The 13,717-nt window shown below is 35.4% G+C and overlaps 1 protein-coding gene across 7 annotated transcripts in view; it reads right to left on the reverse strand.

Moving 5' to 3' along the window:
• Positions 1–13,717, reverse strand: part of CEP112 (centrosomal protein 112) — a 418,880-nt gene that overhangs the window by 379,297 nt on the left and 25,866 nt on the right. For 5 of the 7 annotated variants that reach the window (XM_057317731.1, XM_057317728.1, XM_057317727.1 and 2 more), the window contains exons 5-6: positions 4,304–4,397; positions 2,368–2,445 (exon numbers count right to left, since the gene is read on the reverse strand). In XM_057317731.1, the coding sequence (XP_057173714.1) occupies positions 2,368–2,445; positions 4,304–4,397 (172 nt within the window). The remainder of the gene's footprint in view (positions 1–2,367; positions 2,446–4,303; positions 4,398–13,717) is intronic. The other 2 variants (XM_057317729.1, XM_057317726.1) reach the window with 1 other exon arrangement.

Below are 13,717 nucleotides of genomic sequence, written 5' to 3' on the forward strand. Positions count from 1 at the left end.
AGTTCAGCCTGATTAATGTATATATGTTATAAATATATAAAAATCCAAAGCTTTCATATTTTACACTGTTAGTGCATTCTTTGAACAATAAAAGTGTGAAACAAAATCCAGGCAGACCTAGTTTTAAGGCATCACCTCAAAATATTTTAGATGTTTTATTTCAATTTTATTATACAAATGAAAAATTTAATCCTCTGAACAGTTAAATAATCGGGCAAAGTACTCTGTGTGCTAAGAAATGTACATTAGAAGTTCCAAATGGCTAAGGGCAAAGGCAAGTTTAAAAGGATAGCCCAGAATTTCACTTTTCACTTTGATATTGCTTTCCAGCAAATATCAAAAAAAAATTGTCTTTCTGGGGGATTTCCTGTGCTCTTCTCCCACACTGGTAACTTAGGCCTTCCCTCCAATGGCAGCTTCCCCTCCACCTCCAAACATAACAATGTGTTTCTTTTGACTTACTATCCCCCTCTTGTTACTAATTCTCTCTTTTCTCTTTCACTAACATGCTTTCAAAATGGCTAGGAGATTCATATTGCTTTAAATTCTTATCCATTCCCTACCTTCTAATCATGTCCCCTGTAGGAGTCACCTGTCCTTACTCTGTCCCCTGAAGACCGGCTGTCCAGCCTCTGGGTGCAGCCACCACCTCGAACAGCATGACTACAAAATAGGATTCCAGCCATCAAGTCTCATGAAGCTCCAAACCTTGACCTCCCCAATTCGTCCAACCACCTCTTCCGACTCCACCAGTCTAAAAGGAAATTTGTAACCCTTAAAATGGATCCCCCCATCTGACAGTTAACTAACAGAGAGTCAATGTTTCCATTTCCTAGAAGCAACCTTTAGGTGCCCTTCTGGTCAGCTCACCAATCAGTCACTAGCACCCCTTACCCTCTTTGAAATGCCTTTTCTTTCAACACTTTCCAGCTTCACAGAAATCACACTAAGGTGGAGTTCACCACAAACACCGAAAAGATAATTGGTTCCCTTTCTCCAATTTCCATTCACATCCAATATAACTTTCAAAATGCCATCAAGTCAATTTTCCTAAAGTACCACTTTCATTAAAGACCATTATTAGTAGGAATGGTTTTAGGTTTTTTTAAAATAACAATCCCTAATGTCAATGAAGAAGTAAGAAACAGACAATCCTATATACTGCCAGTTGGAGAATAAACTGGCATCTACCTTCTGGGGGCAATGTACCAGGAAGGGATATAACCTGAGACAGCAACCAAATATGTATACAAAGATTCTGCAGGGAATTTTATTGCAGTATTACTTATATTAGCCACAAACTGGGAGCAACCAAAATGTCCAAAAATAGCAGACTGCTTAAATAAGTTATGGAATACCCATCCAAAAGAAAAATTAGTGCTATTGTTAATATTCATATTTATAGAACTATAATAAACTTATAGCAAATTCAAAACAGCACATAATAGTATTTATAATATGACTCCAATTTTGTTTAAATTTTAATTTTATAAATACGCATAGAAAAAAAAGGAGGGGAGAATATATATAGCAAAAGGTTAAACCATCTCTCAGTGTTAAGATTTTCAAACATACTTTATCCCTCTGATCCTCTATATTTTTCAAATTTTCAAATTGCAAATTATTTTATTAATAACAAAATGTGATAAAAATTGTTCTAACCCCCTTTTCATTTCCTCAAAGCGTTTAAACAGCATCATGTAAAGTGGACCCTGGAAGGAAAAACTAAACCTCCAGGGCTCACTACTGCCTAAAATGTAAAAGCTAAACTGCTCAAATTAGCATTCAAAGCTCCAATACAATCCAGCCTGATTAACACTGCCCCCTAATCTAAGTCCCAAAGATCCAGCCCTGACTTTTGACTTACACCACCCATGTTTCTTCATGCCTCTCTTCCTAGCTCTCCATCTCCTTGCCTATCTGGATACATCCATGCCCCTCTCGGTCTTTGTACCTGAAAACTTGCTGCCCGTGGTGGTGGCTCATCCAGGAAATCTCCCAATTTTTTTAACCCAAATGACCTTGCTTCCCCAAGTCCTCCCTCCCCTTCTCTCCACTTTAGTATTCTACTTTCTAACTCATTTTAATATTTTACCATACACTATCTTCAATTATTATTTAACTACATATGTGTGTATCTCCTATTTCACCAGTAAGAAAGTCAGCTTGTGAGGGCAGGGACTGTTTCACACTTCTTTGGAATGTTCTTTCTCTTTCCAGTACTCAAAGTCCTTCTCCCACAGTACCACCGCAGAACTAAATGGCTGACATCCAATAATGTTCACTAAATAGAATTAGTTCGGATGTTTTCCAAATACAATACAATTCTCCTACATTGATACACATACATAAAGTACTTTGTTTTACCCCAAGATTCCAACTATTAAGGCGAGCTTCGATGTCGCTGTCATCCAAAGAAACAGCAGATTTCTTGGAATGACCTTCCTGAAAGACAAAAGACAAAAGAAAAGGGTGTGGGGGAGCAGAGAAGGAAGGAAGAAATAAAAGAGAAAAGGAAGGAGGGAGAGAGGGAAAGAGAAAGGAAAGAAGAAAGAAAACAGAAAAGACAGAAAACAGGACAAAATATATGTCATTCAGAGTAATGAGAGTTTTGTGTGCTTTTCTGGTAGTGCTGTAGTGCCCTCAAAGGAAAGGTTTATGTTGAGCTGGAGTTCTCAACTCTAAGTAATGGCTGTTTATTATAGCTGCTTAGGGCTATGAGGTGCCTTCCCAATATATTCACACAGTAACTAGATTTCAAAAAGAAAAAAGAAAAAAAAAGCCACACATCAAAAGAATATTTTAAAAATTAATCCAGATTCTTCTCTTTAAGTTCTTTTACAAAAAGTTTTAATTGTGGTATACCACAGTAGCTTTAAAGGGGGGTGGGGAAACACTTGAAAAGATGAATTATTTATAATCCTTAAAATTAGTTAACAGGGAAGTTTGTGTTGATGTCCAAGAAGCTCTTTGTTCTTAAATTAATTCTCATTCATACACTGAATATAAAGAGAAATAAGCTTTGGATTCACATCATGAGAACACAATAATGGTGAAATTTTACTTTTTTAAAAAATTAAAATTGCATGCTTTTTCCCCCTCCCATATAACTTATTATATTACACATTTATCAAAGCAGATTAAAATTATAACTGAGCACTGCCTAAAATCTGTGCCCAGAAATGGACAATGATCTAAAAGCCCTAGAAACTTAGAAAGGTAAATCTGTGTAAAATAATAATGTATGTATTACAGTACAGCCAAAAAACATATTTTGAAATTAAACTTGTTGGCACACCATTTCCATACTTTTAGAAAACCTCACTACTAATAAATAAATCTATTTACCTATGATCATTTAAATTATCTGAAGTGATGAAAAAATATACTAAAATGTTCCCCATATCTTATCTCCAAATTTCTATTCAACAAAATGTTGAATTTATTATATATACTATATTTAAATTCATTATTTAATGTTTCTATCGTTGGTCCCGTTTCTTGTATGTTTTTCTCTGTGAACAAGAATGTCTTAAGAAAATGCACCTGCCTTGTTTATTCTGAGTAAATGTAATGGTTGATAATAAACCCACAAATATTTAAAATACGCTGCCCTTAAAATTTTCCAAAGTTCCAAACTATCACTGGAGAAAATGCAGTGAGTTATGTTTAGAGCAATATGTGCTGAACAGTCAGTCACGCATCACACATGATCTCCTTATAACTAAAAGTCATGTAACCCAAGACAAGCCAAAGTTACGCAAGAAAGGCCATAGTAAGCAGGCAAAATTCTTCTCTTTGGAAAGCTAACCGGAATGCTCACTAGCACCTCAAACCAAAACTATGTGAAGCAACTGGATGCAAGAGAGGCATTCACATTTCAGGACATAAGCAGTTCACTTTCAGCAAAAATGCAGTATCCCCTACCTCACTACAAGTTAATCCCAGTTTCTTCAATTTATGTCTACTGGGTGTCTAATCATATATATATTTATACACACATACACACTGAGTAAAAGGGAAAAGGAAAAAAACAGCTAAAAAATGAAGCTTCCAAAGTTACTCGTCAATGCATAAGAGAAACAATACACTGCTTCACATGATGCCTCCGAATAATTGAGAAAGCAGAAGGAACACCGTGGAATAGACCAAACACACATTTTCTTTGATATCAGGGTGTTCACCAAAACCTTGAGACTTTATTCACTGTTTTTAAGTAATTGTTGGAACTTTGACAAACATGAAAAGCTAAAAATTTGTGGAGCTATTTTAAAATAACAAACAAAGTAGAATCTGATCTTACACAGCTCTTTGGGGTAACACTTTGTCCATCTTCTCTGGAGGCTGGACTCCTAGAATGTGGTCTCATTTGGAGCTTCGCAGTGGATTGTTCCCTACTAACAGAGCAAAACAGTAATAATCAGAATGGGGGAAATTCAGAGGACACAGGGCATTCAAATCTAGGATAACTAATTTTTTTCATTTAGAAATGAGATGATTGTTTATATTTAACAATGATGCTGCCATTGCAAAGAAAAAGGAAATGCGTATTACCGACCATTTGTATTTCTCACATTTTATTTTATTGAGATTTAACTATAAATAAAATGTCACCTAAATGCCACATACTTGCTTACAAACAAATGCTATTTTTAAATGGAGCTGTAATAAACTACATGTATTTAAATCCTTTCTCCTTCCTCCCTATTTTCCTAAGTGGAGAACAAGAGAAAAATGAAGCATATATTTTCCCAGAGAGGATAATTGTTTTAAAAGGTTAGTAAGTTTTCTTGGATTCATGTTGTACATCAAGATGAAGCCTTAAAATACATAAAATTTAAAAATCCTCATGTACTGGAAATTTGGATTAATTTGAAGTCATGTCAGAAACTACAGATAAATCAGTCTTAAATTTAAGATACACCATGTTAATTCAGGTAAAATGTTATAAGTACGGTAAATTTGGGAAAATAGTTTAAGCTTCCAAATGGATTTGAACAAAAAGGCTTTTCTCCAATATAAAATATAATATAAAAATATCATTCTCAATATTCTACTTTAGCCTGGAGTCTCTCATATATTTTTTACTCAAGCTATGTCAATGAAAGTTTCATTATTATGAATATCTATGCTCTGAACAGCTCCTTCAAGATATATAAAATGGAAATTAACCATTAAAGAGTGAGTTAAAGTCACTAACTTTTAACCACAAGCCCTATCAGGATTCCCTTCACAAATACTGGTCCATACTAAGTATTCCCAAAGACAGAATAGTAGTTGAAAAAGACAAGATGACAATGACAGTGTTTTTGTTAGTAACAATGAAAGAATAACATTACTTAGACTAGTTACTAAGTAATGTAAAATGTCTGAAAAAGCTGTTTTAAAGAGAGCTATTAATTTTTTATACCTGTATTCAATATCCCAGGTATCTAAAAACAAATGAGAAAAAGAGACAAAGTAATATTTTGAGAATAATTTCATTATCCCATGTGCTTGAGCTGATATAAACATTTAAAACTAAGGATGGCAACCTGATATACCATACTAAGCAGTGGCCTGTCCTTCTTTAAGAATAGATTAAACAATCATAAAAAGAGCTAACTTAAAAATTGAAAAATGCTTAAATATTAAAAGAAATTCTCATACAAAATATTAATAAAAAAGAGAACTGAAACATTTATTTATTTATTACACAGGGTGCATACATAAAACAACATATCCTTTAATTCACTTGTAGCTGTCCTCTGTACCAATCTACCTCTTTCCCTTCACAATAAATTTTCAAAGTTATTAGATCCATGTCCTAACCATACACTTTTCAATCAACTGCAAACTGACTTCCACTCATCCTGAAAGTGCCATAATACGTCATCAACGATCTCCTAGTTGCTCAAGCAAATGAGCCGCTATCTGTCCTTACTCTAGTCCATCTCACTAAAACATCAGGAACGGTGTTTTAAAGATGCCACATTCACTGGCTCCGTAGAACCATTCTTCTCCAGTTCTCATTCGATCCTTCAGAAAACTCCTTCACAATAACATTCAGCAGCTTTTCCTTCCCTGCCCACTCCAAGCATGCTATAATCTCAGGGTTCTGCATCTAACCTTGTTTATTTCCCTTTTACATGCATTCCCTCTGGACAATCCAAAGTGCTAATAAAACGACTATCCATTTTTCAAATAACACGAAGCTTTGGTTACTAAATCTACATTTCCAACCCAAACTGCTCTCTCTCGGCCTCCAGCCCCATTATAAATACAAATTTGAAAAGCCCTACTTACTTACAATTTAACTTGTCCAAAACTAAATTCGTTATATTGTCCCTAAAACATGCTCCAATTCAGGCCAAATAAAGCAGAGGCATTCCTGAAGCCAGTTTCTTGTACAGGCAGTCGAGACAACTAATGAAGGAGGCCTTATCATTGCTAAAATCTGGCTGACACAAGAGACACAGGACATTGGGCACAGAAGTTTGGTTTCTTGCCACTGGGACTATCTCCAGCTGGAAACACCATTAACTGGAACTCAGAGCAGAGAGGCAGTTCAAACTCACAGTGATGGAGCTGGAGGTAAGGGTGACAGTGACAGAGAGGATAGGAGACAAAGCTCAACCCTATAAGCCTCTTTAGGAAGAATAACAGGTGCTGTCTGCCACACAGAATAGCAAGATGTGGTGCTCAGAGAGCACCTGGTACAGGGGACATGATTACAGGAGCTTATGGTTATGGTACTTGCACCAATGAGAAGAGAGGGACTGTGGCTTGATCAATTTCAGGGTGTTGAAACTAACACAGAAACATTAGTAAGCATGTTAGTAAGTTTCCTGACATGCAAATGCCTCTTACCTCCCCAGAAGGAATAAAACTATAGGAAATATAAATTTTTCCCTTTCACTTTTTCCTAATATTAAAATATCTCAGCAGGAATCCAGAACCATTCTCTCAGCATCATTCTTGATTCCAAATACTAGAGAAACAAAGACTTGCCCCCATAAAGATAGATAAGACACAAGACATGGTTTTTCTTTCTTATTTATGTGATGAAATACATAGATCTTCAAGTACCAAAAACCCTCATGTTCCTGGGATAAGCCCCATATATTCATGTTATATTATCCTTTGTATCCTTTTTCTGAATACAATTTGCTATTAAGAATGTTTAAATCTATGTCCATGAGGGAATACTGGTATGCAGTTTTATGTTCTTGTAATGTCTTTGTCTTTTTTTGGAAACAACGTAATACTGAATTAACAAAATCAGTTTGGAAGCATTCCCTCTTCCTCTATTTCCTGGAAAAATTTCATGCAGGATGGTATTTCTTCCATAAAAGCCTGATAAAATTCACCAAGGAAGCCATCTGGGTTTGGAGATTTCTTTGTGAAAAGGTAGTTAATTACGAATTAAGTTTCCTTGGTAGGTAATAGGGCTACTCAAATTTCCCGTTCCTTCTTGAGTCATTTTTGGTTCTGTGTCTTTCAGGGAATGTGTCTACTTCCTCAAAGTTTTCAGTGATATAAAGTTGTTTATATTATTCTCTTATTATATTCTTAATGCATGCATGATCCATATGGAGTCTCCTTTACATTCTTGATACTGCTAATTTGTGTTTTCTCTCTTTTATTTTTAATTGTGGCAAAATACATGTAACATAAAATTTACTGTCTTAACCATTTTTAAGTGTACAGTTTAGTGGCATTAAGTATATTCACAGGGGCGCTTGGGTGGCTCAGTTGGTTAGGTGTCGGACTCTTGGTTTTGGCTCAGGTCATGACCTCAGGGTCCCGAAATCAAAACCTGCACCCAGCTCCGTGCTGAGCATGGGGTCTGCTTGTCCGTCTCCCTCTGCTCCTCCCCCCACCTGTGCTTTCACGCTAATAAAAATCTTTTAAAAAATAGCACATGCATATTGCTGTGCACCCATCACCACCATCCATCTCTAGAACATTTTCATCTTCCCAAACTGAAACTCTATACCCATTAAACAATAACTCCCCATTCTTCTCTGCCTACAGCCTTTGGCAAACACCATTCTACTTTCTGCCTTTATGAATCTACTTTAGGTACCTCATATAAGTGGAAACATACAGTATTTGTCTTTTTGTGATTGGCTTATTTCCCCCAGCATAACATCTTCAAGCTTCATCCATGCTGCAACATGTGTCAGAATTTCCTCCCTTTTTAAGGCTCACTCATCTTCCATTGTATGTATATACCACATTTTCTTTCCATTCATCGACTAACGAACACTTGGAATTCTTCCACCTTTTGGATAGTGCAAATAATGATACCATGAACATGAGTGTACAAATAACTGTTCAAGTTCCCATTTTCAATTCTTTTGGGTTTGTTAGATCATATGGTAACTACTTTTAATTTGAGGAACTGCCATATTATTTTTCACAGTAGCCTATCCCATTTTACATTTCCACCAAGAGTGCACAAGGGTCTCAATTTCTCCACATCCTTGATAACACTTAATTTCTGGGTTTTAATAGTAGCCATCCTAATAGGTGTGAGGTGGTATCTCGGTATGTTTTTGATTTGCATTTCCAGAATGATTATTGATATTGAGCATCTTTTCATGTGTTTATTGGTCATATGCATATCTTCTTTGGAGAAACGGCTATTCAAGTTGTTTGCCTATTTCTGACCAGGTAGTTTTTTGTTAGCATTGAGTTGCAGAAGTTTTGTTTTGGTTTTGTTTTGTTTTTAGAAAGAGTGTGCACACATGTGTGAACCAGGGGGCAGAGGGGCAGAGGGAGAGGGAGAGAATCTTAAGCAGGCTCCAAGCTGAGCTGAGAGCCCAACTCAGGGCTCAGTACCATGACCCCGAGGTCATGACCCAAGCCAAAATCAAGAGTCGGACACCTAAATGACTGAGCCACCCAGGCATCCCAACTTGTAGAATTTTTTTATATATTCTGAAAATTAACCATGTTTCAATTTGCAAATATTTTCTCCCATTGCATGGGATGTCTTTTCATTCTGTTGATTGCACCCTTTGATACACAAAAGTTTTTTAATTTTGATGTAACTCATCTATTTTTTTGCTTTTGGTGTCATATCCAAATCATTGCCAAATCCACTGCCATGAAGCCTCCCCCTATATTTTCAACTAAAAGTTTTAGAGTTGTAGCTCTTATATTTAGGTCTTTGATCCATTTTGAGTTTATTTTTGTATATAATGTAAGGTAAAAGTCCACCTTCATTCTTTTGCATGTGTTTTGCATCTAGTTTTCCCAGCACCACTTGTTGAAAAACTGTCCTATTCCTCTTAAATGGTCTTGGCACCCTTGACAAAAATAATTTGGTCATATATACAAGGGTTTAGTTCCAGGGTCTCTATTCTAGTATGTTATTCTATATATATCTCCCATCTTTATAATAATACCACTGTTTTGATTACTGTGGCTTTGGAATAAATTTTGAAATCAGAAAGTGTGAGAACTCCAGTTTTGTTCTTCTTTTCCAAGACTGTTATGGCTACATTGTCACTTGAAATTCCATATGAATTCTAGGATGGATTTTTGTAATTCTGGGAGAAAAAAAAAAAAAACATGTCACTCGAATCTTGATAGTATTGCATTGGATCCATGAGCACAGGATGTCTTTCCATTTACTAGTGTCTTCTTTAATTTTTTTCCACATTTTGTAGCTTTTCACCTCCTTAAATAAGTTTATTCCTAAATATTTTATTCTTTTTGGGGCTATTGTAAATGGAATTGTTTTTTTTTTTTTAAGATTTTATTTATTTGACAGAGAGAGAGACAGCCAGCGAGAGAGGGAACACAAGCAGGGGGAGTGGGAGAGGAAGAAGCAGGCTCCCAGCGGAGGAGCCTGATGTGGGGCACGATCCCAGGACGCCAGGATCACGCCCTGAGCCGAAGGCAGACGTTTAACGACTGCGCCACCCAGGCGCCCCTGGAATTGTTTTCTTAATTTCTTTTCACATTGTTTACTGTTAGTGTATAAAGAAATGCAACTGATTTTTCTGTGTTGGTTTTGTATCCCGCTGCTTTGTTGAATTTATTGGTTCTAACAGTTTTTTATGGAATATGTAGGGTTTTCTATGTATAAGATCGTGTCACCTGTGAACAGAGGTGATTTTACTTCTTTCTTTCCAATTCGGATTCCTTTCTTTTTCTTGTCTAATTGCTCTGGCTAGGACTTCTAGTACTATGTTGAATAGAAGTGACAAGAGTGGGCATCATTGTCCTGTTCCTGACATAAAGTAAGTCTTTGTCTTTCAACATTAAGTATGATGTTGGCTATCTGCTTTTCATATGTGGACTATTATTTAGAGATAATTTCCTTCTATTCCTGGTTTGTTAAGTATTTTTATCATGAAAGGGTATTAAATTTTGTTAGATGCTTTTTCTGCATCAATTGAGATGATCATGTGGTTTTTTTCTGTCATTCTGTTAATGCAATGTATTATATTGATTGAGTTTCATATGTTGAATTATCCTTGCATTCCAGGAATATCCCACTTGGTCATGGTATATAATCCTCTTAATGTGCTGCCAAAGTCTGTTTGCTAGTTGGATTTTTTTATTTATTTTTTATTTTTTTAAGAATTTTACATCAATATTCATCAGGTAAACCGGTCTGTAGTTTTCCAGTAGTGTCTTTGTCTGGCTTTGGTATCAGGGTAATTCTTACTTCATGCCATGAATTGGAAGTATTTCCACCTCTTCAATTTTTTGGAAGAGTTTGAGGAGGATTGGTGTTAAATATTCTTTAGATGCTCAGTAGAATTCACCAATGAAGCCATCTGGTCCTAGGCTTTTCTTTGTTGTGAGACTGTTGTATATTCCTTCGATCACCTTACCAGTTACAGGTTTTTTCGGATTTTCTATCTCTTCATGATTCAGTCTTTGTAGATTGTGTGTTTCCAGTAATTTGTCCATTTCATTTGGTTTATCCCATTTTTTGGCATATATCTGTTCATCATACTCACCTGTAATCCTTTTCATTTCCATAAAATCAGTTGTAATATCCCCTTTCATTTCTAATTTCAGTTGAGTCTTCTTTCTTTTCCAGTCAAACCAGCTAAATGTTTGTCAATTTTGTTGGTTTTTTTTTTTTAAGAAAACCACTGTTGGTTTTATTTTTTCCCTAATGCTTTTTTCATTCTCCATTTTGTTTATCTCTGCTCTAATTTTTATTATTTCCTTTCTTCTGCTAAATCTGGAGTTTGTTCTTCTTTTTCCAGTTCCTTAAGATGCAAATTCAGTTCCTCAATGTGAGATCTTTTTTTCTTTTTTAATGTAAGCTTTTACAGCTGTAAATTTCCCTCTTAGCACTGCTTTCACAGCATCTCACAAGTTTTGGTTCATTGTGTTTTCATTTGCATTACCTCAATATATTTTCTAATGTCCCTTTTGATTTCTTCCTTACTCATTGCTTGCTCAGAGTGAGTTATTTAATTTCCATAAATTTATGAATTTTCTAGTTGTACTTCTCCTACTGACTTCTAGTTTCCTTATAATTTGATCAGAAAAAAATACTCTGTGTGATTTTGATTTTTCAAAACGTATTAAGACTTTTTGTGGCCTACCATATGGTTTACCCTAGAGAATATTCCATGCACTCCCGAGAAAAATGTGTATTCTGCAGTTGTTAGGTGATTTACTCTGTATATATCTGTTTGGTCCAATTGGTCTACAGTGTTGTTCAAGTCTTCTATTTCTTAATTAATCTTCTGATTGTTCTATCCATTATTGAATTAGGGAATGTGAGGTACCAAAGTTTCCTACTATTATTATAGAGCTATTTCTCCCTTCAGTTCTGTCAATGTTTGCCTCATATATTTAGGACTTCTGATGTTTGGTGCATGTATGTTTATAATTGTTAAATCTTCTTGGTGAATTGACCCTTTTATCATAATATAATGTCCTTCTTTGTCTCATAAGAGTTTTTTATTTAAAGTCCATTTTGCATGATATATAGCCACCTCTGTTCTCCTTTGGTTACTATTTATATGGAATACCTTTCTTCATCTTTTCAATTTCAATGTGTGTGTGTCCTTAGATCTAAAGTGAGTCTCCTGTAAACAGCATATAGTTGGATACTGGCATTTTTTTATCCATTCTTCTAAGCCATGACTTTTGATTGTGGGGTTTAATACATTTACATATAAAGTGCAATTAATTAGTGATGGACAAAGACTATTCCCATTTTGTTATCTTCTGTATTCCTATAGCTTATTTGTCTATTTCCTTCCTTACTGCCTACCCTTTTTATTTAGTTGATTTTTTTTGTAGTGACGTGTTTTGATTCCCGTCTCATAGCCTTTTGTGTATATTTTCTTTGTGGTTACCACGAACATCACAAAAAAAAAAAAAAAAATCCTAAAATTACAACAATATATTTTAAACTTCAATTGCACACAAAACCTCTACTCCTTTACAGCTCCACATCTTTCTCCACAGCTTTTTGTTACTTATACCATGTACTCATTAACACATATTTATAATTATTTTATGCATACTTCTTTATACTCCTATAGAAAACAAAAAAATGGAAATATAAGCCAAAATTAAAATTCTACAGGTTTTTATATTTGTCACTGTATTTCTTTTTATTTGATCAGTCTGACCAGAATTTATCAATTTTATTTAGCTTTCAAAAAAAAAAAAATCAATGCAGACACCTGGGTGGCTCAGTGGGTTAAGTGTATGTCTTCGGCTCAGGTCATGATCCCAAGGTCCTGGGTTGAAGTCCCGAATCAGACTCCTTGCTCAGCAGGGAGTCTGCTTCTCCCTCTGTCTGATGCTCCCCCTGCTTGTGCACCCTCTCTCTCTCTGACAAATAAAGTCTTAAAAAAAAAAAAAAAGTCAATGCTTGGTTCATTGATGTTTCTCTATTGCTTTCTGTTGCATTAATTTCCATTCATCTATTTTTTTCCTTCATTCTACTTACATTGGGTCCACTCACCTCTTATTTTTCCAGCTTCCAAAGGGGGGAGCTGTTAGCACTGATTTTAGATATCTCTTCTTTTCTTTTCTTTTTAAGGATTTTATTTATTTATTTTAGAGAGAGAGAGAGGGTGCACAAGCTCGGGGGTCAGGCAGAGGGAGAGGGAGAATCTCAAGCAAACTTCATGCTAAGCATGGCGCCTAACACTGGACTCAATCCCAGGACCCTGAAATCATGACCTAAGCTGAAATCAAGAGTCAGACACTTAACTGACTGAGCCACCCAGACACCCTGATATCTCTTCTTTACTGTTATAAGCATTAAAAACTCTAAATTTCCCTCTAAGCACTGCCTTAGCTGTACCTCATAAATTTTGTATTTTCCTTATCTTCTGTTTGAAAATATTTTCTAAATTCCCTTGTGATTTCTTTCTTAGAGGTGATTTTTTTGGGACACCTGGCTGACTCAGTCAGTGGGGCATGCAACTTTTGATCTCAGGGTTGTGAGTTCGAGCCCCACACTGGGTGTGGAGATCATTTAAAACTAAATCTTTTTTTAAAAAAAAGAAGTTTTTAAATTTATAAACATTTTAGGGCTTTTCTGGATGTACAATAGTATTATTAATTTCTCATTAAATTCAAATGAGGACAGAATATATACTCCATGTCTTTCATCTTCTGAGACCAATTGAGATTTCTTTTATGACCCAGAGATGACCTATCTGGATGAACATGCCATGTGCACTTAAAGGATGTGTAACCTGCACTTATTGGGTAGGGTATTTTATAGATG

This window comes from Ursus arctos, unplaced genomic scaffold (assembly GCF_023065955.2).
Source record: "Ursus arctos isolate Adak ecotype North America unplaced genomic scaffold, UrsArc2.0 scaffold_24, whole genome shotgun sequence".
Classification (NCBI taxonomy): Eukaryota; Metazoa; Chordata; class Mammalia; order Carnivora; family Ursidae; genus Ursus; species Ursus arctos.